The sequence below is a fragment of the Hyperolius riggenbachi genome, chromosome 5 (genome assembly GCF_040937935.1).
Source record: "Hyperolius riggenbachi isolate aHypRig1 chromosome 5, aHypRig1.pri, whole genome shotgun sequence".
Lineage (NCBI taxonomy): Eukaryota > Metazoa > Chordata > Amphibia > Anura > Hyperoliidae > Hyperolius > Hyperolius riggenbachi.
Window position 1 is genome coordinate 179062744 of NC_090650.1, and position 27568 is coordinate 179090311.

At 43.9% G+C, this 27568-nt stretch overlaps 1 protein-coding gene across 5 annotated transcripts in view; it reads right to left on the reverse strand.

Annotated features, from left to right (window-relative positions):
• CLPTM1L (CLPTM1 like) overlaps positions 1-27568 on the reverse strand; it is a 699988-nt gene that overhangs the window by 668143 nt on the left and 4277 nt on the right. For all 5 annotated transcript variants that reach the window (XM_068236456.1, XM_068236455.1, XM_068236457.1 and 2 more), the window contains 3 exons: positions 23043-23270; positions 21794-21894; positions 3956-4145 (listed from right to left, as the gene is read on the reverse strand). In XM_068236456.1, the coding sequence (XP_068092557.1) occupies positions 3956-4145; positions 21794-21894; positions 23043-23204 (453 nt within the window). In that variant the 5' untranslated portion in view covers positions 23205-23270. The remainder of the gene's footprint in view (positions 1-3955; positions 4146-21793; positions 21895-23042; positions 23271-27568) is intronic.

The window sequence follows — 27568 nt, forward strand, 5'->3', positions numbered from 1 at the left end:
TAATGTGACAAAATGTGGAAAACTTCAAGGAGGCCGAATACTTGTGCAAGCCACTGTATCTATCGAACCATCTATCTGCTGGAAAAACGTATGATGTGTACCTAGCACAAAAGTGTTCTTATAAGAGTTAACCTCCTTAGCAGTATTGACGAGCTCAGCGCCGCTCAGGTTTTTTAAAACACGCAGCAAGCAAAGGTCGATCGCCGCCGATCAGCCGCGAAAGAGCCCCCCCCCCCCCCCCGCAGACCCCGTGCGCAGCCTGGCCAATTAGTGCCAGGCAGCGCTGAGGAGTGGATCGGGACTCCCAATGACGTCACAACGTCGATGATGTCATCACGATCGTCGCCATGGCGACGGGGGAAGCCCTGAAGGAAATCCCGTTCAGAACGGGAGGGAAATCAAGTAGCTAGCGCTAGGCTAGCTACATGATTTAACCACTTCACCACTGAGGGGTTTTACCCCCTGACCACCAGAGCAATTTTCACCTTTCAGCGCTCCTTCCTTTCATTAGTCTATAACTTTATCATTACTTATCACAATTAAATGAACTATATCTTGTTTTTTCCACCACCAATTAGGCTTTCTTTAGGTGGGACATTATGCCAAGAATTATTTTATTCTTAATGTGTTTTAAGGGGAAAATAGGAAAAATGTGGGAAAAAATGCATTATTTTTCAGTTTTCGGCCATTATAGTTTTAAAATAATGCATGCTACTGTAATCAAAACCCATGAAATGTATTTGCCCTTTTGTCCCGGTTATAAAACCGTTTAAATTATGTCCCTATCACAATGTTTGGCGCCAATATTTTATTTGGAAATAAAGGTGCATTTTTTTCAGTTTTGCGTCCATCCCTAATTACACGCCCATAGTTTATAAAGTAACAGTGTTGTACCCTCCTGACATAAATATTTAAAAAGTTCAGTCCCTAAGGTAACTATTTATGTATTTTTTTTATTGTACATTTTTTTTTTTAATAAAATAAATAAATAAATAAATAAATTGGGAGTTTGGGAGGTAATTAGTTAATTGTTTGGTGTAAAAGTAATGTATTTGTATGTGAAAAATGTTTAGGGTGTAGTTTTACTATTTGGCCACAAGATGGCCACAGTAACTTTTTGTTTTAATGCGACCTCCAAGCGTCCTTCAGGCCGCTTGGAGGAAGTACTTGGAGGCTGGGTAAGTGTTTTTTTTTTTCACAATGATCGCGCTGCTCATCGGAGAGCAGCGGATCATTGCGGGGCTTAGATCAACGAACGGGAATGGATTTTCCCGTTCATTGATCTCCGGGCGAGCGGCGGGCGGCGTGTTAACTAGCGGCGGGCGACGTGTTTACGAGCGGGAGCGCGGGCAGCGGCGGGAGCGCGGAAAGTACGGATTTATCCGTCCCTGGGGGTTAAAGGACGGAAAAAGGGACGGAGAAATTTGTACGGGCGGGGGTAAAGTGGTTAAAAAAAAAATCTAAAAATACTGCACAGCAGCCACCCTGGCGATCTTAATAGAACGCCAGGGTGGTTAAGGTAGCCATAAATGTAGCGATGTATGGGCAGATTCAACCAAGATACAAATCTCTCAATAATCGAATCTGATTAGAGACATCTGTCAGCTGCCCATACACCACAGGCAGATTCACGATCAATTTCATGCTGAAATTGATCCGGAATTGGCCATGTGCGCCACATCCGCCGCCCCAACACTGTCCTCTAAAGAAAAATGTCCCCCCGTGTCCAGTATGAAGCGTACATTACCTGTCCGCGGCCTGTGTTTGTCCCCCCCGGTGGATTCCGGGACTCCTCTGCATACACGCGTGCCCCACATGGTTTCCAAGTAAGGGCGCGCAGGTGTGACCTCACACGTGCAACCTTGCTAGGAAACCATGTGGCTCACGCGTATGGAGGAAGGAGTGCGCCCGGAGCAGTGGAGAGACAAGTTCAGGCTGCAGACAGGTAATGTATAGTTTACACTGGGCACCGGCGGGGGACATTTTTCATGGAGGGGGAACAGCGGCGGGGATTTTGTCGCATTTGTTGATCGCAAAATTGCACGCCGTTCCTATCGTGCACCCGATCAAGTAAGTTGGCCCAACATCTTGCTGCATGCCCGATCGACAGCCAACGTTAACCGATTTCCATCCAGAATTGATCAATTCAGTCGATCTGCCCAGGCGGAAAATTTTGCTTGACCGCTGGCTGGTCGGGACCGCGTCATTAGCGGCGTTCGATTCAGCGATGACCGACACAGCAACACTATCACCTGTCCACTGGCATGAGTCCCCGGGTCCGTGCTGTCCCTTTCTCTGGCAGGCCTTCTTCTCCATCTCCTCTTTACTTCCTGTCCTGTGAGAAGGCGAGATACTGTTTGAACTTCCACTTGTCACAGGACGGGACAGGAAGTGAAGAGGAGATGGAAAAGAAGAGCAGCTGTAGAACGGGACACCACGGATCCAGGGACTCGTGGCGGCAGACAGGTACTATCATTGCTGCTGGCCGGGGAAGCTCAAAGGGAAGCAGGCCTGGGGGCGGGAAGCAAGCTGCAGCTCCACAGGTTGTGAATCGATTTCATGCTGAAACTGATTTAAAATCTATGGGCAGCCAATGGATCCCTCTCTGATCAGATAGGGATCTATCTGTTGGTCAATCTGATGGCAATCGACCAGTGTATGGCAGCCATAAGAAGGCAATGTTATGGTAACTCAAAAGGGTCCCCTTTGTCAAGGTAACAAAACAGAATGGTAACGTTACCATTCTGTATTGTTACCTTGACAAAGGGGCCCCTTTGTGGCCCCAAAACGAATCGTTTGTTATAGAATGGATATGTAACACGACTTTTGAATAAAAGTGGATTGCATCACATTGAAGTGTGAGGACCTTATGGATTTCTATTGACTTTGTTTGTGGTCCTGCACCTCACCAGTGGTGTGTGACTATGCGATTACTTGCATATGCTTTTACTGCATAAGTTATGTAAACACAAACCTCTTGAGGACCACAGGTTTATACCCCCCTAGTGACCAGGCCATTTTTTACAATTCAGCACTTCACAGCTTTAACAGTTTATTGCTCCGCCATACAACTTACCACCCAAATTAATTTTACCTCCTTTTCTTCCCACTAATAAAGCTTTCTTTTGGTGGTCTCTGATTGCTTCTGCAATCTTTATATGTTTTTATTAATACAAGATTAACATTAAAAAAAATCCCTATTTCTGTGATCCCCACCCCCTTTCTCTTCCCCCCCCCCCCCCCAAAAAAAATTAGCCCCAGACTGCGATTAGCCTATGTATGGGATTATATTGTGAGCCGTTGGGAGAGACAGTTAAGTGACAAGGCTGTCCCCTGTACAGCACTGAAATAGATCACAGCGCTGTACACATAAATATTTGCTTTTTAATGGTTAATTTCAGCCTGCCAGCTCCAATCGCGGCTGGTAGGCTGATCGCGTTGCCCCGCGAGCACTCGTTCCCTGCTAATCCCGCAAGGAGCGAGATGACGCCAATCGGTGTTAAGCAGACCTGAGAGTGCCACTCTCCCACCACTAATCGTCGTGAGGCGGTTGGGAGCAGGTTAAGAAAAGTCGCCTGTTGGGGATCGGGACCCGATCTCCTTGAGAGACATTGCTGGGTCAAGCTGCACAGACTCGAGTCAGCTGTGTAGCTGATGACAAGTTATGTTGCTATGCGGGGGGGGGGGGGGGGGGGGGGGAGCAGAGCATAAATCACGTAACGCAGCTGGCAGGAGAGTAGCGTCTTCAATAAAGTAATTCCCAGAAATACAGTGTTAGGAGAGAGGGTGCTGTCTGGATGCAATTATTATCTCAGGACTTGATTGATAATCTCCACATTTGTCCCTAAACTTTCACCAGAGAGAATAGCATAAATAACACAATTACAGACACAAATACGAACATTTGTGAATAAGTTTACTCGATAAGAGCGCACATACGCCAGAATTATCCTACCTGAGTTCCTGTTTCTCCCGTTATCAGATTTATTTCCTCAGGCTTTGGAATCATGTAGGTAGTCAAAGGGCTTACGATATGCACTTGCTTGCCATCATGCCATGGTAGTACTCCAGAGTGATGCAGAAACACATATGCATATAATGTACCATTATTTCTTGTTTTCTTGGGCACCGTGACATTTACAGTCCTAAACAAATACACACATAGGATTAGCTACAAGACATATAATTGCTATGGGGGTGGGATAGGAGAGAGGGGTTGTCTTTGTGTTGAGTAACACATAATTATATGCTTAGTAATCCTTTTGTTTTGCAGTACTTATTTGAAAGTTATTCTGTAGATTTCAACAACTAGGATGAAAATTCCTATTTTGAAACTGTTTTTTGGTAAAAGTTTTATTTTGTTTTATCATTTTTTTCAAGAAAAGGTTCACAACAATGGGTAGGTTTTTTTTTTGTTTGAAAAATACCATACACACAAGTCACACAATGACACTGTAAAAATTCAAAGAAACATTCTCTCCTACGCCTCTTCCTTCTCACCCACCCTTTCATTGCTCTCTCTCAATCTCTCTTATAAATCTATGTGATTAAGTTATACAAGAAAAAGGTCTGTGATTGTTTCTATTAATGGGAACAGATATCTGGGCTCATTAGTTATCCAGATCTGGTTGTGTCACCGATTTCCATTCTTCAGAATCAGACTTTATTTCGCCACGTAATCTGTGTGTACCCGGAATGGTTTGTGGTTCACATGCAGTGATGGGCAGCTATTTGATTCACAAGCATTTTTTAACTATTTGGCTTCGATATTCAACGCTGTGATCAATTCTGGATCACGGAAATTGGCCACGGAAATTCCATGATTACAAATATTCGGAATGCAATCACAGTCGTGATCATGGTAAAAATTAATTTGTGATTATTTTCAGCCGTCTTTAGCAGTTAATAGCAAAGCCCCCTTACATGGTAGGAACACCAAATTTGCCTGATATGTTAAGCAGCACAACCCTTAGATTTCTCGGTGTTGTCATATGCCATATGCCTGCTTAATTGCATACCTTTAAGTTTGTAAATTAATCTATGTCTGTAAATTTTTTGTAAAATTGCAAATGCTTGTTCTTGATTGATGTTTCTGTTGTCCTTGTACTGTTGCCAAAGCCATGTGAACAGTAAGGGCTCGTTTCCACTGTTGCGACGCGATTTCGCCGGCATTCCGACGCTTGTAAAAACGCATGCGGAAGCGTTTCCGCATGCGTTTTTACCCGCAATTTCGCATGGCAGGGTGCCATGCGAAATTAACCATGACACTGCCAGGGCAAAATAACATTGAAAAAGGTGCGAAATCGCACGCGAAATACGCATGTAACCAACGCATGCGTTTTTACTATTAAATACATTAGCGGCGATTCGCACGGATTCCCGACGCAGGCGAATTCTGTGGGTCCCGTTGTGCAGATTTGGCCCGCCGCCAAATCGCTCCCGCACATGTGGAAACAGCCCCGGCCACTTCAGTGTAACAAGCGAATCCGCATCTCGTCGCCGCATGCGGATTCGCTATGGTGCAAACGAGCCCTAATTCTCGGATACCCCCCAACCACGGATTCGACTATTCAGCCGTGGTTGAAAAAAAATCCGGGAAATGGTGTGATTAATTTCCGTTTTGAAACGGACTCACAAATTCGACCCGGATTTTTCCCGTGAATGAAGCAATCACAAAAATTCATGGCCGTGATCACAGAAAAGAGTTTTAGCTAATAGCAAAGCCCCAAACATGCTACAATCACCAAAATTGCATGGATTATAAAAGGGAGATGTGGCTACAACTTAAAAAAAATTACAGAAATAACGTTTAGGTTTTGAGAAAATCAATTTTAAAATTTTATACAAAAAAGTATTTGTGATTAAAAAGCCGCCAAAACCAGCCGACTTTAGCAGTTAATAGCAAAGCCCCCTTACATGTTAGGAACACCAAATTTGCCAGATATGTTAAAGGGACTTTGAGCTCTACTCAAAAAGTAAAATAGTACTCACCTGGGGCTTTCTTTAGCCCAGCGCTGGTCGGGAGGTCCCACGACGGCGTCCTGGCTCCTCTCCTAGGCCCCGCTCCGGAATGGCTGGTCGGCGGGAGCCCGGCGACACTCGGCCGAGCTCCTTCTTCATGGTATGACGTGGCTGACGTCACCGCGCCGGCCGCCTCGCGTCATCACGGCGGCCGGCGTGAAAGAACTGCGCATGCGCGATTAAAGCGCGCATGCGGCGTACTTTCACGCCGGCCGCCGTGATGACATCAGCCGCGTCATACCAGGAAGAAGGAGCCAGACACTCGGCCGGGCTGCCGCCGGCCAGCCATTCTGGACCGGGGCCTAGGAGAAGAGCCAGGACGCCGTTGTGGGACCTCCCGACCAGCGCTGGGCTAAAGAAAGCCCCGGGAGAGTACTATTTTACTTTTTAAGTAGAGCTTGGAGTCCCTTTAAAGGACTCACGAGGTGACTGAAAGGATAGGACAGTTATCACTCCTTTATTATTCATTATTAGTTAATCAATATCTTTTGCTTGGTCATACACATATCCATATAGGAGAAGTAGGATAATATTGATATACTCATACAATTATAATACATAGCTTAGCACAGTAACTGCAAGGCAAATATGCATCACAGCTTGGCATAAATGCTTAGCCAGGAGCCATTCTGTCTCTCAGACGTCATAGGGTCTGCATAAGAGACAATGGATCTCTAGGATAAGTCTGTCAGATAATATTCAGTATTTAAGTCAAAAAAGGTGCAGGCGCTACTGCGGTCTTCCGGGGTGTTGTCGCACAATTCCCTCTCCTCACTTCCTCCGTGAGATGTCCAGAAAGTGCACAGCAGCCCTCAGGTCGATTTTACATATAGGGAAAAAAACAAATAACACAGCACATAGGGTAATAACGTCTGGTAATGAGTTTTAAAACCTCCACCTGCCCCACATCACACCGGTGTAGCACACTCCAATGCCAATGTATATAGATTGCGCTCACCAGATAATGTGGCTGCTCGATCACAAACAGCACACAACGCTTGTTATAAATCGTCAATCGATCATGGGACTCCTTAATCTTGCTTCAAAACCCCCTGTAGTCCTACTCAATGGAACCTCCAGGCATAATGAGAGAAAACGCACAATAGTGCAATATCTTTACACTTTCTATGGCACCTCCACCTCACCCTGGTGTAGCACCCTGTGCTGTAACTAAAATGCGCTTACCAGATGCATTGGCTGCTCAATCACAAACAGCAAAATAAGCCCAGCAGTTTCCAGGTTAAAATCCTGTTCCTTCAGATGTAGCTTCCTTAAAAACTAAACAGAACCTTCCATTGCGCAGTACTACTTTAATATACATAAAAGACATCCAAGAATTGCACTCACATTTTCCATAAAGTTAAAAGGCATATACAGATAAAACTCCAGCGTCCTGGATCACAACAGCATGCTCTCCTTGGTGTGCCGACCTCTAGCCCCGCCCAACGCGTTTCGTCCGAAGACTCATCAGGAGCTAAGAGCTCATTTAGCTCCTGATGAGTCTTCGGACGAAACGCGTTGGGCGGGACTAGAGGTCGGCACACCAAGGAGAGCATGCTGTTGTGATCCAGGACGCTGGAGTTTTATCTGTATATGCCTTTTAACTTTATGGAAAATGTGAGTGCAATTCTTGGATGTCTTTTATGTATATTAAAGTAGTACTGCGCAATGGAAGGTTCTGTTTAGTTTTTAAGGAAGCTACATCTGAAGGAACAGGATTTTAACCTGGAAACTGCTGGGCTTATTTTGCTGTTTGTGATTGAGCAGCCAATGCATCTGGTGAGCGCATTTTAGTTACAGCACAGGGTGCTACACCAGGGTGAGGTGGAGGTGCCATAGAAAGAGTAAAGATATTGCACTATTGTGCGTTTTCTCTCATTATGCCCGGAGGTTCCATTGAGTAGGACTACAGGGGGTTTTGAAGCAAGATTAAGGAGTCCCATGATCGATTGACGATTTATAACAAGCGTTGTGTGCTGTTTGTGATCGAGCAGCCACATTATCTGGTGAGCGCAATCTATATACATTGGCATTGGAGTGTGCTACACCGGTGTGATGTGGGGCAGGTGGAGGTTTTAAAACTCATTACCAGACGTTATTACCCTATGTGCTGTGTTATTTGTTTTTTTCCCTATATGTAAAATCGACCTGAGGGCTGCTGTGCACTTTCTGGACATCTCACGGAGGAAGTGAGGAGAGGGAATTGTGCGACAACAACACCCCGGGAGACCGCAGTAGCGCCTGCACCTTTTTTTACTTCACTACTTATCTTTTCGGTGTGGCGAACCGGTATTAGATTTAGGTGGAAAAGTATTATCTGTGGGTGGAGCGCAACATCTCTAGGAACTTATAAATATTCAGTATTTACTTTATAGGTTACAAGTTACCAGCTATATAGGACACGCTGTACCAACTGACTCCTTTTGATGTAGAATTTTAGTCTTTTGAAGCACACACCACAGGTCAAGCTTTTCCGCTCCATTTTAAACTACATATGCATCCAAAAGCCCCGAACATGTAACCACATTCTGGGCGTACAGCCAGGACCTTTTACACTTGCTTTAAGTTCCTGACCTCTAAGTCCCTGACAGCTAGTAGCTGATAACAGTATAATGATACTATTCACTTATTTGCTATTATCTAACTGATACGCTTTTTATCGTATATACATAAATACGCAAGGAAAGGAAATAAGCATTGATATATCCATATAATCTTACTATTAGGGTACTATGCTCAGCTCATGGACTGTAAGGCATACAAACTGAGGCTTAGCTACAGTGCATAGTAAGGCCAAAGACGCCATATTAAGATGTGTTATTAGGATGTAGGTCATCTCTCTAGCACCTCTGTTGGAAATCAACCACAAGAACATGTTTGATACTGAATCCTATGTTAAAACCCATTCTAGCATTCTGCCACATATTCTGGGCATGATGCCAATATTTCCTGTCTACATGTAATTCTGTAAAAGATGAACATTTATGTGATTTTATAAATGACATATAAGACTCCAGTATACTTTACGCATGTGCAAATGTTCTTTTCCTTTATTATAATTTTGTGGTTTTGCCCTTTATAAGCCAAGGGCAGAATAAAGATTTCCGTTCCTATCCACGATACCTATCTCTGTGTATCATTTCATGTGAATGGGACCATGACATGTCATTGCTATTGGATCCAATTAAATATTAAGTGTTATTGTTAATTCTTAAGTTTATTTTATAATAGGGTTTGAGTTATTGAACGCTTTCAGTCATGTGACATGATGAGATAGACATGGGTATGTACAGTGCCTAGTACACAAATAACTAGGCAGTGTTCCTTTTTTTCTTTCTCTGCCTGAAAAAGTTAAAAATCAGGTATGTAATTGGTAGTTCCTGTCCGGGTCGGGACCGGGTCGGACTCTAGCGTAACCCTCACTGATGAGGAATAGCAGCCATAAAACACTTTTGTGACAGTAAATGGCTTCTAAGAGCAGGAAAGAGATAAAAAGGGTCAATAGTTCATATATTTTAGCCCTGGCATACTTCAATTAATGCGTCATTGAGAAAAGGCCATGAAACAGTAAAAGCTTACAAAGTTGATATAAATATAAAATAAAACTGCGGGATAACTTTAAAAGTCATTTTTTAAAAGGAGGAGGACAGATACAATTGTTTATCTCAGTGTTTTTTTTCGCCTTGGATGTCCTTCAAGAAGAATGGTGGTAACAAGAGGTTTTTGTTTTTTTTTTCAAAAAAGACCTTCTAGCATTTGAGAAAATCGATTTTAAAGTTTCAAAGGATAAAAAGTATACATTTAAACAGGGATGCTCATCTGGATCCGGGTACCCGGGTATCCGACCATCTTTCCGCAATCCGGTCGGATCCGGATTCGGGATAGCTCTATGCGGGTATCTGGCCGCATAATCCGGATACCCGTGGGTACCGGCGGATATCCAACGGATACTGTATCTGGATCCGGGTACTGTAACAAGGGAGATGATGTCATTGAGCCAATCAGAGGGCTCCCAGCAGAAGCCCTAGCAACCAATCACAGAGGGGAACTCTGGCCAGCCCGACCTGACCTCATTGAGCCAATCAGAGGCCTCCCAGCCTAAGCCCTGGCACCCAATCACAGAAGGGAACCCTGGTGAGCTCCCCTGTGTAATAAGGAGGGCTGGCATGATGAGACAGATCGTCCTTGCTTGTGTGGCTGGCAGGTCACTGACAGACTTGCTCCAGTGCTGTTGGCTTAGCAAGTGCTGCCTGTATACAGTGATACATCTAAAGCTTTGAGTGCTAAACACCTTCACTACACTATTGTTCTATTGTTTTTTTAGCTACCATAATTGTTTGATTTCATTCACTCAGTTAGGTCCGGTCTGTGTCTGTGTGTGCTGTGCAGGTCAGCAGGACAGTATAGGTTAGGGAATAGGATTACTGTGTTATTGTATTGTATTATATAGTTAGTTAGTACTGCAGTTAGTTGTTAGAGAGAGTAGTACTGTGTTAGCTTACTACAGATTACTGCAGTGCTGCTGTGCTGAGCATTGTCAGTGTGACAGTTAGACAGATAGCGTGCACTGTCTGTCCTCTACTCTGCGGTCTGTCACTCCGTGCTGATTTGATTTAAAGTCCAACCCCGATTTCATTAAAGTAAAAGTACCCCACATCATCCGGTGAGATCATCATCACGTATAAGTTGAACTATGTCTGCTGGCACCGGCAGACGGGGGAGGGGCAGCAAGGGCAAGAAGACAGGGAGCAACATTATGGTCACCCTCAGAAGGTCTGCCGTGTCATTGTCGGACCCAGCGGGCAGCCTACCCTCAGTCAGCGAGTTTTTCACTCCAGGCTCCACGATTGAACTCAGGGCTGTTAGCCGCAAGGAGTTTGAGGAGGATGTTCTGGGTTTTGAGGAGGGGGGGTATGATGTTGATAATGGAATGAAGGACCGTGACTACCATCCACAGGATGGGGATGTAAGCTCTGACTCTGAGGAGGAGGATGCGTCGGTGGGTTTGGCACAGAGGATCAGCATTGCAGACAGTGGCCGTGGAATGCGGGACCCACCACATCCTTCTGCCGCTACCACCAGCCGCACCACTCAACCCTCAACCACCACAGGGAGAAAAGCCAAGCATCCCATTCAGGCCGCAGGGGAATGTTCACCTCCCCAATCTGGCGGTTTTTCACTCTGCCTTGATTGGACAGCAAGTTTGCCATATGCAATGTGTGCAAACTACAGATGAGCAGAGGTTGTAACCCCTACAAGTATGGCACCTCCAGCTGCATCACCCATCTGGCCAAAAAACATGTTGTTGAGCATGAGGAGTTCAAGAGGCTGAAGCAAGCTGGCGCTGGATCCCACCGCCACGGTGCCACAGGCCACTGCTGTTGATACCACCACCTATATTCAATCCAAAACACAATTGCGGTGTCATTTTTTGGAGGTGTCTGGGCTGAAAACTGTCATGTCCCAGTTGTGCGATTGGACTTTGGACACAATGTGGGCTGCACAACCGCTGTCTAATACCTAGTCCTGATGTTAATTGACAGCTTTTTTTTTCTTTTCATTTTATGGCCACCAAATAATAAATTAGTGTTTCCCTTTAAAAAATATGATGCTACAAGCATCATTTACCCTAAAAACCCTTTTTAAAGCTATTTAAAGGGTTTTTCTATCCGGATACCCGAATAGGTCGGGTACCCGCGGGTAATTTGGTCGGATATCCAAATACACTCAGATATCCTCAAGTTCGGATCCGGATATCCGACTCGGATCCGGGTATTTGGGTACCCGGATCCGGATGGGTTTTAAAAAGTACTACCCGAGCAACCCTGCATTTAAATGCAGCAAATGACAGTTGTTAGTGAAACAATTCCCGCCGACTTTAGCAGTTAATAGCAAAGGCCCCCTTACATCCTAGCAACACCAAATTTGCAGGATATGTTAAAAAGATAGTGGGAAACAATATTTAAAAAAAAATATATATATATATATATATATATATATATATATATATATATATATATATATATATATATATATATATATATATATATATATATATATTTTTTTTTTTTTTTTGTGTGTGCCGATAGTGGGGAATAAAAAAAAAAAATGACGTGGGGTCCCCCCTTCCCGAGCCTCTGTAGCCCCTTGTCCCCTATACAGGCTAGGATAGCCAGAATGCGGAACCCCGGCCAACTGGGGCTTCGCAAGCTGAGCTATATCAGCCCACATGGTATGGGGTGCTCCGGGGAAGAGGGGCGGGCCAAGCCTTCCCCTCTCCCCCGGAGCCCTTGTTCAATCCCCCAGAGCTCTTCCCCACTTCCGGGGGCCCTAGGAGAAGTTGGGGGCGACGACTCCCGGGTGGGGGGTTCATGGTGGCATCTGGGAGTCCCCTTGCTTGGCACCTGGTGCACCCATAGGACGATCTTCTCAGCTATACTAAATTGTATAATTGAAAAGCATCTTTAAATTTTGGCTCCAAGGCTCCCCATGTTTTCCTCTTGTTCCAACTGTTCTTCTTAACATACAGTGTTCTCCCCAGGCTCTTTTAGCCGGGTGATGCACCCGGCTAGATTTGGTGACCACCCAGCTGTCATCGGCTCACCTCCTCCTATGCTGTATGCAGAGTTGCCCTGCCTTTTCATCTCGACCCGCCCGGCTACTTTTTCATGCCACCCGGCTACTATTTCATGCCACTCGGCTGGAAAATAATTCTGACATACACTGAACACTGACATATCTGGCAAATTTGGTGTTCCTACCATGTAACGGGGCTTTGCTATTAACTGCTAAAGTCAGCGGGTTTTGGCGGTTTTTTAATCACGAATACTTTTTTATTTGAAATTGTAAAATCGATTTTCTCCCAAATTTTTTTTTTACATTTTTTTAAAGTTGTAGCCACATCTCACCTTTATCATTCATGCAATTTAGGTGATTGTATCATGTATGGGAGGGGGCTTTGCTATTAGCTAAAATGCTTTTCTGTGATCACAGCCATGAATTTCCGTGATTGCCTCATTCACGGGAAAAATCCGGGTCGAATGTGTGAGTCCGTTTCAAAACGAAAATTAATCACGCCATTTCCGGATTTTATTTCAACCACGGCCGAATAGTCAAAAACGTGATTGGGGGGTATCCGAGCATCACTGTTCACATGGCTTTGGCAACAATACAAGGACAACAGCAACATCGATCAAGAACAAGCATTTGCAATTTTACATAAATTTTACAGACATACATTAATTTACAAACTTAAAGGTATGCAATTAAGCAGGCATATGACAACACTGAGAAATGAAAGGGTTGTGCTGCGCACATGTAATGCGTAGGGCATGGGGGGTTGTTTCCAACTAGTCTAGTCTAGGGTATGAGGATGCTGCAGAACGGCATTGCTAGTTGGACAGCCTGAGGTGTAAAAAAAGTGTTCTTATGCCTGGTAGTTCTGGAGGGGATGGACCTATGTGGGCGGCCCAATGGGAAGAGCTTAAAAAAGCATCTAGCTGGGTGGGAGGAGTCACACAAGACCTTAGTAGCCCTCGTACTGATCCTCTCAATGTGGAGGAGATCAAGAGATGGCATGGCACCCTTTGGAGTTTATATTTGCTGCTGGCGGTTGCATCTGCATACCAAATGATGAAGGATGGACTCTATGGTAGCGGTGTAAAAGCTGGTCAGCAGTTTACATGGCATACCAAATTTCTTCAGTTGTCGCAGGAAGAATAACCTCTGCTGTGCCCTCTTCTGAATTCTTCCCAGAGTACCCAGAAAATTGTTGGTAGTAATACCACTCCAAGTATTTAGCCATTTCACTACCAGCGGTTTCTGGCCCCTTAAGGACTAGAGACCGCTGGCACCAAAAACCGGGGCTCCCCAATGGCATGCCACATGGAGTCGCCACTGTCACCACTCACCCGTTGCTCCAGCCCACTCGCTTTGCCATCGCAATTAAATCGGCTTCTGACCAGCTCAGAGAGCTTTGCCGTTATCCTGACGGCAGAGTGAGTGGGATGCGGTAAGGGAGAGAGTGGCCTGTTGGGCGGGAGCAGCAATTGCAGTGAGACCGCCTGGTGGAAGTGAGTAAACTCTACGCCCTGGCAGGGACAACAGCTCCCAAACAGGGCTTAGATTTCAATTAGTGTCGTCCGAAAGTAGTTAAGGGGTCCCATGAAAGTGTTCAGGTTTTCTGGTGGTATTGCATGGAGGATGCAAGACTCTTACCACCCTTCTCAACATCTAAGGTGGCCTCTAGTCTTTCTAGTCTCATAATATAACCCATGTAGGCTTGAGATGGAGGGGGAGTGGGGTATATTGATCTATTAAATATGGCCATTCTGGCCGCCAGGAAAGCCATATGTGAAATGTCTGGAATCAAGACAGTTTTTTCGTTAGTTTGCTTAGGTTCCTCAACAGAAATTGGCCTTCTTAACCACTTCCCATCCAGACCTTGTTTTCCCCTTATGAACCAGAGCAGTTTTCACACTTTAGCGATGTCCCTATTTAATCAGCAATAACTTTATCCATACTTAAGACACAAATTAAATATATATACATATATATTTTTTAGACAAGCTAGGCTTTCATTGCATGGCATTTTTTCCCTCAAACAATGTTGTTTTCTATGCATTTTAATGGGAAAAATAGGGAAAAAAGAAAAAAAATTCTCAGTTTTACCGTTTCCAGTTTAAAAGTAAAAAGCATTACTGTAGATAAAGAAAGCACACATTTTGAATGGCTATTTCTACCGTTTATCACAAAACTTAGATTATGTTCCTATCACAATTTATGGTGAGGATATTTGATTCTGAAATAATACTACAGTTTGTATTTTTCACTATGAACTGAGAAAATAAAAGCAATTTTTTATGGTAAAAATCTATCTTATTGGTTCATGGTACATATATTTCCTTTTGCCTCGTGGCTTAGATTAAGTTTCAGAGGACGCAAATATACTGTAGTGGTGGATAAAGTGATTAAAACAGAAGGTATTTGCAATTCTGTGGTGTCCCACAATGCATCACTGCTGAATATGCAAATCATCCTTTTATGTCTCTGAAAGCTAAACACACCTCAAGAACCGCTGAAACGCAATGATGTGTCAGCTTTTTAATTGTACAGAGCCCACAATAAATCAGAATGGATACAGACTGTTTCAGACAGGTTGGTCCTCATCAGTGCATGCAAACTCGGACTGACCCACCGAACCACCGATTTTTCCATTGGTGGGCCACGGCCGCCCCGCCTCATGGGGGCCCCAGAGCTGAGAAGGAAGGGGGGCACAGCACAGGAAGGGGGGAAATTGTGCTCAGAGCAGCAAGGAGGGGGGGGGAAGCCTCCCCCCTCCCAAGCTCCTCCCCCTCCAAAATTGCAGCCAGCCAGCGGCAGCAGCGGGGAATAGCTTACCGGCATGAGATCCATAGCTCTGCATGCCGCTGGCTGGTCTGGTCTCCTGCACTGCACTGACCAATCACGCTCTCACAGTACTTCCTGTGAGAGCGTGATTGGTCAGTGCAGTGGAGGAGACCAGACCAGCCAGCGGCACGCAGAGCTATGGATCTCATGCCGTGATTCCCCGCTGTTGCCGCTGGCTGGCTGCAATTTTGGAAGGGGGGGGGAGCGCGGAAGGGGGGGGGGCCTAGGTGAGGGAAAGGGGGAGCCCTCTGTGCACAATTTCCCCCTTTCCTGCGCTGTGCCCCCCTCCTGAGCTCTAGGGTCCCCACTAACTGGGGACCTGCCTTTGTGGGGATATCTGCCGCCAATCTATTTGCATTTTGTGGGGATATCTGCTGCCAATCTAATTGCAATTTGTGGGGTTATCTGCCGCCAATCTGATTGTATTTTGTGGGGAAATCCGCCGCCAATCTAATTGCATTTTGCGGGGATATCTGCCGCCAATCTGATTGTATTTTGTGGGGATATCTGCTGCCAATCTAATTGCAATTTGTGGGGATATCTGCCGCCAATCTAATTGTATTGGTGGGGATAGCTGCTGCCAATCTAATTGTATTTTGTTGGGAAATCTGCTGCCAATCTGATTGCATTTTGTGGGGATATCTACCGCCAATCTATTTGCATTTTGTGGGGATACCTGCTGCCAATCTAAGTCACAACAATGTCCAGAAACAGCAACAAAAATAAACCACTCTTGGTATTCAGTGATCACACTGTAGGCACAGCACAAAATATACAGCCCTCTGCAGCCACACTGGCTCGTGAAGGACACCCTGACACGGGCCTAATGGGCAGTCTTGGGCCACTCACCTATCCAGGCTTCTCCTGGATACTCGGTACTGGAGTCCAACGCCCCTCCAGCACCTCACACAGCTTCTCTTTGCTGTAGTGGCTTACAGCTCTTACCACACAAAGCAGAGCCCGTGCTCAGGTCGGGATTACTGCCAGGGGAGTTAATCAACTCATCAGGTGAAAACTAGCAGCTATTTGCAGTTAGTTTGTGGACAGTCATGGCTAAGACAAAGGAGCTCAGTGAGAACCTGTGGCTGCGCATTGTGGTTGATCACAAGTCAGGAAAGGACTAATAGGCCATTTCTAAATGTTTTCAAGTTCCAGTGGCTAAAGTGCAAAGTATTATTAAAGAATACAAGATGTTCCGCACAGTGGAAAATCTCAGAGGACGTGGTCGGAAGCCAAAAGTGACACCTGGGCTGATCAGGAGGATAGTGAGAGAGGTGAAAAAGAATCCAAGGATCACCACCAAGGCAATCCTGGTGAATCTGGGCTCTACTGGTGGCAATGTATCAAGGCAGACAAACGAAACAAACGTTCCATGGATGCAGATCAAGGAGGATGCCACCTCTCCAGATAAGGCACACAAAAAGCTCGCTTGACCTTTGCAAATGCTCATCTGGATAAAGAACACGACTTCTGCTCTCCTGTGTTATGGTCAGATGAAACAAAATTGAGTTGCTTGATCACAATGAGGTTTCCTTCATTTGGCGTAAAAAAGGAGAAGCCTTCAACCCAAAGAACACCATCCCCAGTGTCAAACATGGTGGTGATGCTTATCGTATAGATTGGCGATAACATCTGGTGAGGGCAAATGCATGAGATGTGTGCACTGGAGGGGTGATAACAGTAAACGTGCTGCACCATAGATCTGTTTATTTGTATATTACAGCGGGAGAAGAGATCCTAATACACACTGGCTGGGCCATAAGTGATCAAAGCTGATCTGTAATTGATTGGCAATATTACTCGGTGAGCACATTGCATGTGTATGGGCACCCCTGGTGGTGGTTATTTAGACATATTACACTATATATTTGTGTTTGTGTTTCCCTACATAACCATGAGCTACTGAAAAGACCCTTGGGAGTGAACATACTGGATAAAAGACCAGAAGAGATATACTGGCTGGGCCAAAGGCGCATGAGCTGATCTGTAAACCATTAGCAACAAACTATGGTGAGCGTAATCTGAGAGTGTCATCATTGAAGGACATTTTGGGTTAAGATTGCACTGGTCTTTGGAAGTCTTTGGAAGTCTTTGCACTGGTCTTTGGAAGTAGGTAATGCGACTTGTCGAGCGCGAGACTTTTTCATATATATATATATATATATATATATATATATATATATATATATATTTACAGTTTACATCAGAACTGTTAGTCTGAGCGATCCAAGCAATTAGACTGTCCGGACTGCTATTGATTGAAGGAGTGCACCTTTATGTGGATTTTTATACATGGTGGTGGGAACCTTAAGCTTTGGGGGTGTTTTTCAGCCAATGGACCAGGGAACCTAATCACAGTAAATGGCACCATGAAAAAAAGCAATACATGAGGATTCTCAACGACAACATCAGGCAGTCTGCAGAGAACCTTGGCCACCTGTGGACATTTCAGCAGGACAATGACCCAAAACACACAGCAAAAGTTGTGAAGAAATGGTTAGCAGACAACAACATTAACATTTAAGAGTGGCCCACCTAGAGTCATGACTTGATGCTGCAGCCATGCTCCTTAAAAAAAAACGGCACCACTTGCAATGTACAAGATAGCTCTTTATAGCTCAAAAACATAACAGCAAACAGAGTATAGTAGCTGCAGCTGCTATACTCTCTTTGCTTTTATGTATTTTAGCCATAAATAAAGAGCTATTTTTTACATTGCAGGGGGAGCCGACTATCTCCTTCTCTTCAGGATTGTTGTCTTACGACGTAGAGACCAGTAGTCGTGACACACTCCTATGTTGTGGGTACTGTTCCCCTCATTTCTTGTACCGCAGATACAAACAAAAAGTTCTGACATCATCTACCCACAGACCAATTTCAGGTATCATGCCCCACAAATTGAGTATACATAGACACTTACACTAACAGTGGTATAATTCGACTGTAAGCTCCTCTGAGGACAGTCAGTGATATTACTACGTGCACTGCACAGTAAAGTGCTGAAGAGGATGTCAGTGAAATCTAAATATATGATTGCGATTTGGTAGGACACTAGAATAGGACTATGGTAGGGACTAGAGTGTGAGCTCCTCTGAGGACAGCCAGTGACATGACTATGTACACTGTAAAGTGCTCCAGAAGATGTCTGCATACATATAGTGTGGCAGTAGTGCTGCAGATTAAACGGAAAGCTGTCAACTGCACCCCCTGAGCAAATGGCGCTCCAGGCCCCTGCCTGTAGTGCCGTTGCTGAAAAACGTCCCTGACCAACAGTGGCACCTACACGCACAAACCTACTATGCTAAATCGGACATTTGGTAATAACTTCACGATATTAACCCATTCAGGTTCCGTGGTTTTCACGTGAGAAATGTTCACCTCCCATTCATTAGCCTATAACTTTATCACTACTTATCACAATGAACTGATCTATATCTTGTTTTTTCCGCCACCAATTAGGCTTCCTTTGGGGGGTACATTTTGCTAAGAGCCACTTTACTGTAAAAGCATTTTAACAGGAAGAATAAGAAAAAATGGAAAAATGCATTATTTCTCAGTTTTCAGCCATTATAGTTTTAAAATAATACATGCCTCCATAATTAAAACTCACGTATTGTATTTGCCCATATGTCCCAGTTATTACACCGTTAAAATTATGTCCCTATCACAATGTATGGCGACAATATTTTATTTGGAAATAAAGGTGCATTTTTTCCATTTTGCATCTATCACTATTAACAAGTTTAAAATAAAAAAAATATAGAAATATTTCATCTTTACATTGATATTTAAATTTGTTACAAAAAGCATACCATTGTATTAATTATGTTCTCCTGGGCCCCTCTGTGCTGTTTCTGCCACTCCCTGCTGCAATCCTGGCTTGAAATTGCCAGTTTTAGGCAGTGTTTACAAACATGGCTTCTAACCAGCTTGTGATAGGCTGAGAGGAGCTCAGTCTGTGACTCACACAGAGACTGCAGGGGGCGTGGAAAGGGTGTGTATAGCTTCTATCCTATCACAAGAAGAGCAGCACATTCCTGCCTTTGTGCCTGAGCCTGACAAAGCCATCAGAGAAAAGAAGATTAGATTATATAACAGAGATAATACAGCCACTGTGCAACTAGGAAAGGCTGCAGTAAGACAGACCACATTAGAACAGGTATAGGAACTTATAGGATAGAAGAAATAAGGCTGAAAATTTTGTTAGAGTCTCTTTAAAGGACACCCGAGGTGACGTGACATGATGAGATAGACATGTTTATGTACAGTGCCTAGCACACAAATAACTATGCCGTGTTCCTTTTATTCTTTCTCTGCCTGAAAGAGTTAAATATCAGGTATGTAAGTGGCTGACTCAGTCATGACTCAGACAGGAAGTGACTACAGTGTGACCCTCACTGATAAGATTTCCCCCTTTTTATCTCTTTCTTGCTCTCAGAAGCCATTTTCTGCTAGGAAAGTGTTTTATTGTTGGAATTTCTTATCAGTGAGGGTCACACTGTAGTCACTTCCTGTCTGAGTCAGGACTGAGTCAGCCACTTACATACCTGATATTTAACTTTTTCAGGCAGAGAAAGAAAAAAAAGAAACACAGCACAGTTATTAGTGTGCTAGGCACTGTACATACACATGTCTATCTCATCATGTCACGTCACTTCGGGTATACTTTAAAAGTGCTTCCTTTGCTGATGCTCGCTGCCTAAGCATCAAGTCCTCTGTGTCCTTGTTTCCGGAGACTTATGCAACCAGCTGGTCTCCAAGGCTGCGCCCATCCAGCCACACAGAGGAATCACGCTACCCAGGTACGTGACACAAGCTGATCATTTTGGCTTCAGTAGCGTCTTAATAACACACCTGAAACAAACATGCAGCTAATCTTGTCAGATTTTTGTCACGGTCAAAGACTAATGTTAGAGGAAGAGAATCAGCAATCAGGTAACTGGGATTGCTTCAAAAGAAATACATTTGGCAGTCTCCATATCCCTCACACTTCAGGTTACCTTCAGCTATATTCAGTAAAGTTCCTCTAAAATAGTTGATCCTTTAAAATCCAGTTACAGGTTTAAAGTAAACCGGAGACGAAAACTGTCAAAGGATCTATACTTACCTGGGGTTTCTCTTTCGGGGCAGTTGTTCCCTTGCCATCTCCCTGAGCCGCTCTGGCCCCCACTGGACATTGGCTCAGTCACTCTCTGTTGCACATGTGTAGCCTGTGCCGTATTCATGCCCCCGTTGTGTTCCCGGCCAGGCTACACATTCAGCGAGGGAATGAACGGCCTTCAGGGGGCTGGAAGAAGCCCCAGGTAAGTATAAAACCTGGGACAGTACATATTAAAATATATCTCATATTTCTATTTTCGGTTTAAGGGCCCCATTTTAAGACTGAATTCGAAACAGCAGTATCCCTAAGAAATCTACCCAGCTAAGCAGAAAAACAAACATAAGTATTGAATCTTTGAACTCTGCAGCATTAAAATCTTATCAAATTCTATTTAGTTTTCAGAAAACCATTGAAACGTTATTTTTTGACTGGCTCATTTGCATAGGTAACTGTAGTATTTAAAATAAAAAAAAAAATAAAAAAAAAAAAAAACTTTCAGTACTTCAAAATATAAAGGGTCTTCAGTCAATTTCTTAATAGGAATAGGAGTATATGTATCTGTGTTTATCTCATAATGTCACTTCATGTGCACCGCTGTGAGAGTGCATGGCATGACAGCACAATGGAGCTGTCTGGGAGGACAATGAGGGACCTGATAGACTGCAAGGGGCTGAAAGAAACCCAAGGCAAATAAAAATCAACTTCTTATAAGGACTACTGTATAATGCAAACTTCACTTTAGTTTTTCGTTAACATGGACCAAACACATTACTTGCAGCAGTATTTGTTTTATTTTAGTTGGCTAAATTGAATACATGAAGCACAGTTTTTCTTTCTGTTTTTAAGACAGCACGGTGGCGTAGTGGTTAGCTCTCTCGCCTTGCAGCGCTGGGTCCCTGGTTCGAATCCCAGCCAGGGCACTATCTGCAAAGAGTTTGTATGTTCTCTCTGTGTCTGCGTGGGTTTCCTCCGGGCACTCCGGTTTCCTCCCACATTCCAAAAACATACGGATAAGTTTATTGGTTCCCCCTAAAATTGGCCCTAGACTACAGTACTTACACTACATAATATAGATATATGGCAATGGTAGGGATTAGATTGTGAGCTCCTTTGAGGGACAGTTAGTGACAAGATATATATATATATATATATATATATATATATATATATATACACTGTACAGCGCTGCGTAATATGTCGGTGCTATATAAATACTAAATAATAATAATAAGACATAAGTAAACTTTCTGTATTAATTCTTACCTTTCAAATCTTGTCTCCACATCAAAGTTGTCAACATTCAACACCAAATCAACATTACTTTCAGCACTAATACTAGTTCTTGTTGTGGTATATACACTTAACTGAAATGAGAAAAAAAAACACACAAAAAAAACCAATAAGCTCCATAAATTAAAACTATGCAGCAGATAAGAAGGGCTGTTTTCCCATTGCAGCATTTTACGATCCTATGCTGATCGCTTGCATATTGCAAAACGTGGTGCATTTTTTGTGCATTTGTGCTTGTGTAGGAAGTATAGGAGTGCAGGAAAATCCCATAGCAATTATGGTGCTATGCAATTATTTTCCAATCAAACATTTCAAAAAAAAATTCTGCTATTTTTTTTCTCTCCACTTTCCCCTCACAAATCGCAATTGCCCTTAAAACCCGCTAGACTGTGCAACAACAACAAATTCCAAACAATTATAAAGAACTTTTCTCCCAAAGTACCCAAAGCACTTCGGCTTGTTTCAGATCAATAGAAAATTGTTGCAATTTGTTATGTGTTCTAGGATAAAAGTTATGTGATCATAAATGCCAAACTAAATAGTTTTCAAAGTCTCAAGAGTTGGAGGTATCTTCACTGGGTGAGGCAAAGCGTCCAAAAGGGTAGGGGGACATTAGTGAAGGCTCTGGCTCCAAAGCTTTTGAGTTGAACTTTGTTAGTTGGTCAAGCTATTAGATATTGTTGATATGAGGTTATGGGAGGTGTGACAGAGTTGCAACAAGTTCTTCACGTATCCAGGGCCTAGATTGTCTAGAGATTTGATTGTTAGTATGCCAATTTTGAAGAGGAATTCACCATTTACTGGGTAGCCAGCAGAATGAGCAAACAATTGGTGTTATGTGGTAATGGCGGGGTTGGCATGTTAACAGCCTTGCAGCAGCATTTTGTAATAGCTGCAAGCGATGCAGGTCATTATTTGGAAAGCCTGCATAGAGGGCATTGCTATAGCCCAGCCATGATGTAAAAAAAAGAATGAACTAGGGTAAAAAGATTATCTGAAGGTATGATATGCTTAATTTTTGCAATATACCTTAGGTGAAAAAGGAATGTTTCATAACAGCTGAAATAGGATTCCTGAAGCAATATTCATAGCCACATGCATGTGGTGGGTATACAGTATTTAAAATAGCATCTCAGTCACAGTGGAAAACAATCCGTAGGGAATGTGAAAAATATGCCAAAAAGTACATAATATCTAAAATACTCTATTGTCTGTTACTTACCTGCAGTTTTGGCCTCTTTGAAAGGTACGGCTTGATGCAATTATCACCGTGATTTTCACAGGGTTTAGTGTAAACAATACCATACATCACCCAACAGGTGTGAACCACATAAACAATGAATACCCCAACCACTAGGGTGGTGAAAGAACTCCTGTTTAGCATCGCAGGCAGAGGTAACGGTGGCAAGAAAACAATCTGATGTCCAAGCTTAATAGGGAATCCACAGACCTAAAAGTTTGGCAACCATATTGAAAAAAAGAGAAAAAGGTGAATCACCATATCAGTGTCCTTTAAAATAATAAGACATACTTCTCTTAATTTTTATTCATATGGGATACATGCATGATGACCTTAAAGCGGGATTGTCACCATAAAAATCAAATTTCAACAGCAACTGGTCTGAGTGTATTAAGTGATAAAGATACTAATCCTGCATTCAAAACTTTTTCTGCGGTTATGGTTTGGAGTTATCACATACCTTAGGAGCACTGGCACTTTGGCACTGGCAGAGAGATCCAAGATGGCGCCGGGTGCGGACGCCACGGCCACAGGGCTCCGGCCTTCTTTCTATCTTTTTCTTTAATTCTGCCCTACCGCACTCACCAGCAACCTCCATCTGCCTGGGTGAGATGCGGGGGCCACATGAGGGCACGGCAGGCTGCCATCGGCTGCCCGGGCTGCTCTGCCGCACCGCTGCGAGGGACCGACCACAGGGCTGCTCTGCCGCTCCGCTGCGGGGGACCAACCACAGGAGAACACCACCTTGCAGGCACGCGGACATGGTCCGCACTGGCACACACTGCGGGGCATCTGGAGCTGCTGCGGAGTGAGCGAGCGCCGTCGATAGTTGGCAGGCTGCTCCCCTCACATAGCACTCCAGACCTCCCCACGCGTCCTCCACTACAGTTATGGGCGATATGTATATTTAGGCATATGCTTACTTGTACTACTGTACCGATTGTATGTGTTGAATTGCATGCATGTGTTTGTACCATCTCCGACCCTGTATGAGCCAAAAATAATTCCGGGTACAACCCCCGTTGTACTTGGCGAAATAAATATGATTCTGACTTTAATAGCCATTGCCATTCAGTTATATGCTGGGGGTTCTTTTTATCTATAATATATTCCTCCTCTTTCCTTTATTTCCCTGCCTAGCTGAAACATGATCCTCTGCTCGCTTGTGTTTACAAGCAAGGCTGAGGTGACTAAGCAGCTGGAGCAGAAAGAAAAAATAAGTTAATGGAAGAAATGACATCAGTATTTAGCCTCAAACTGTGGGCAAAAGACATGGTCCCCACCAGGAACAGAATTATCTTCATTTACTATATAACATTCACTGAAATCAAAACGTGAACTGTACAATACATGTGTTATATAAGTAGATCAAGTATTTATCTACTTATATATGTGGTGTTTTTTTTCCCACTGGCATAGTATGGCTAACCCTCCAGCTTTAAAATGAGAACACGAAAGTTAAGCAGGTGGAATGGTTTACAAACACTAAAGTACAGGGTTAAAAGGAAAGCCACACTCTTTTTTAATATTTAATTTACAACAGACGCTGTGCATGACTACAGATGCAGCTGCACGAAAGTTCAAAGGGTTCTGCAAGTGGAATTTTAATCATTTTGTTAATTGTTCAACTACATTTGTTGTATATTTGTTGTATATTTGTTGTTATGCCCATGTGGAGGTTTCTAAGTGGATAAGACAACATGTGAGTTAAGAGATCGTATGTCGGAGTATTTGAATAATATCTGTAGTACTGGTTCCACCTCTCCCTTCATGGAGCACTTCAGAAAACGGCCATGGTGGGAGTACAAAAGGTACCAATTTTGTCGGTTTAGATTGTATCCACCTATCAATTAGGGTGATAACTATGACCTCCTCCTTCAACCACTTCACCTCGAAGGGATTTTCCGCTTAAAACAAAAACAGAGCAATTTTCACCTGTCAGCGCGCCTTCCATTCATTCTCCTATAACTTTATTACTACTTATCACAACAAAACAATCTATATCTTGTTTTCTTTTTTTTGCTACCAATTAGGTTTTCTTTGGGGGGGACTTTTTGCTAAGAATTATTTTAATCTAACTGCGTTTTACTGGGAATAATAAGAAAAAGATTGAAAAAAAATGTATTTCTCCGTTTTCGGCCATGATAGTTTTAAAATAATACATGCTACCATTAACAAAACCCACACATTGTATTTGCCCATTTGTCCCAGTTACTGCAAAGTTAAAAAATTTTTCCCTAGTACAATGTATAGCGCCAATATTTTATTTGGAAATAACGGTGCATATTTTCAGTTTTGCATCCACCGCTAATTACAAGCCCATAATTTATAAGTTAACAGTAATATACCCTCTTTATATACATATTAAAAAATGTATGTTTTTTTAATTATTTGTCAAGAAAAAAAATTGTATTTTTTCAACAAATAAAAAATAAATAAAAATAATTGGTAGCTATTGGGGAGTATGGGAGGTCAGGGGTTCATTTTAAAAGTAAAAATAAATTAAAAGGATGTCCTTTATTGAAAAAATGTAGATTTATTTTTACTATTTGGCCACAAGATGTCCTCGTAGCTGACTGCCGTAAGCGACTCCCTGGCGGCGTTAAAGAGAATCTGTATTGTTAAAATCGCACAAAAGTAAACATACCAGTGTGTTAGGGGACATCTCCTATTCCCCTCTGTCACAATTTCGCCGCTCCTCGCCGCATTAAAAGTGGTTAAAAACAGTTTTAAAAAGTTTGTTTATAAACAAACAAAATGGCCACCAAAACAGGAAGTAGGTTGATGTACAGCATGTCCACACATAGAAAATACATCCATACACAAGCAGGCTGTATACAGCCTTACTTCTGAATCTCAAGAGATCATTTGTGTGTTTCTTTCCCCCCTGAGGGGGGAGTGCATAGCAGAACCACAACACTGAAGAACTTGGCAGCCTTCCAGACACAGGCTGACAAGTCTGACAGGGGAAAGATACATTAATTTATTACAGAGACTGTGATAGTACAAAGTGCTGCAGTAAGCCAGAACACATTAGAATAGCTTTTGGAACTTGTAGGATGATAAAAAACAGGATGCAATTTTTGTTACGGAGTCTCTTTAAAGTGAGCCTGAGATGGTTCACTAGCTTGTATTTACTTACCTGGGGCTTCCTCCAACCCCATGAGCACCATGGCCTCCCTCGCCGTCCTCTTTGGTCCCTCCGTTCTCCCGCAATAACTCCCAATAATCTGGTAGGTCGTGGGCTTCTGCGCATGCGTGGTTTGTCCATGTGTGCACCCCTCGTTGCGCTCTCGTACCTTGGAGCATTCTGCGTCTGCGCAGTAGTGTGCAGGCACAGAACGCTCCAGGGGATGGGAGCATGGCGGGTGTGCGTGCGGCTGAGCCACAAAAGCCAACGACTGGCGTCGACTGACTGGATTGCCGGGAGTCGTAGCGCCAGGACGGAGGGGCCGAAGTAAGCCACACTGCTCATGGGGCTGGAGGAAGCACCAGGTAAGTATAAATACGGGCCAGTGTACCAACTCAGGTACACTTTAAAGCGGAACTGTAGATCTAAAATAAACACATTGTTTCATTTACCTGGGGCTTCCCCAAGCCCCCAGCAGCTGTCCTGTCCCGCGCCGCTCCTCAATGAGTCTCCGTTCGTCCTCCGCCAGCTACTTTCGGTTTCGCCGCCGGGCCACTGCGTCTGCGCGGCTCTAGCCACATGTGTCCTTTCTTCGCGTTCCCCGCTAATGCAGAGGGGAACGCGAAGAAAGGATACGCTTGACCAGAGCCACGCTGGCATCAACTTACAAGTCGAGGTACGGGACCGAGCGGCGGGGGGGGGGGGGGGGGGGGGGGGAAATCGGAGACTCTTTGAGGAGCGGCGCGGGACAGGGCAGCTGCTGGGGGCTTGGGGAAGCCCCAGGAAAGTGAAACAATGGCTATCATTCATAAAGCATTTCCGCATGCGGAAATGCTTAAAGCGGCTGACTTTACCGACCACTCGGCAAAGTCAGCATTCATAAAGCCTCTTTCCGCATGGAAAAATGACACTACCGAGCAGAGTGATAAATCACCGCCTTGTGCGGTGATTATCGGTACAAATGTAGCAAAATGTTCATTCATAAAGATCACCGCAAGCGGTGTGAGGTCGGGAAGTACCGCTCACTCTGATGTGGCGATACCAATGTAAGTGAATGGAGACATACAGACCTCCCAGGCAGCTGCAGCAGAGCGGAACACGGAGAAATGTATCAACTCTGCAGCTTCCGTGTCTCCTCAAGCCTACCGCCTGCCTACCGCCAGCTTAGTTCGGGGAATCTCCGCACTGCTTCCGCACACGGATACATCTTCATGAATGCCTACCCAGAAGTCTAAAAATCCGCCAGCGGTGTTTTCCCGCACTGATTCTTTTTACCGACACCCTGTTCATGAATGATAGCCATTGTGTTTGTTTTAGATCTACAGTTCTGCTTTAAAGCTGTCTATGCAAGGAGAAAGAGGCAGTAGTGTACATCTAA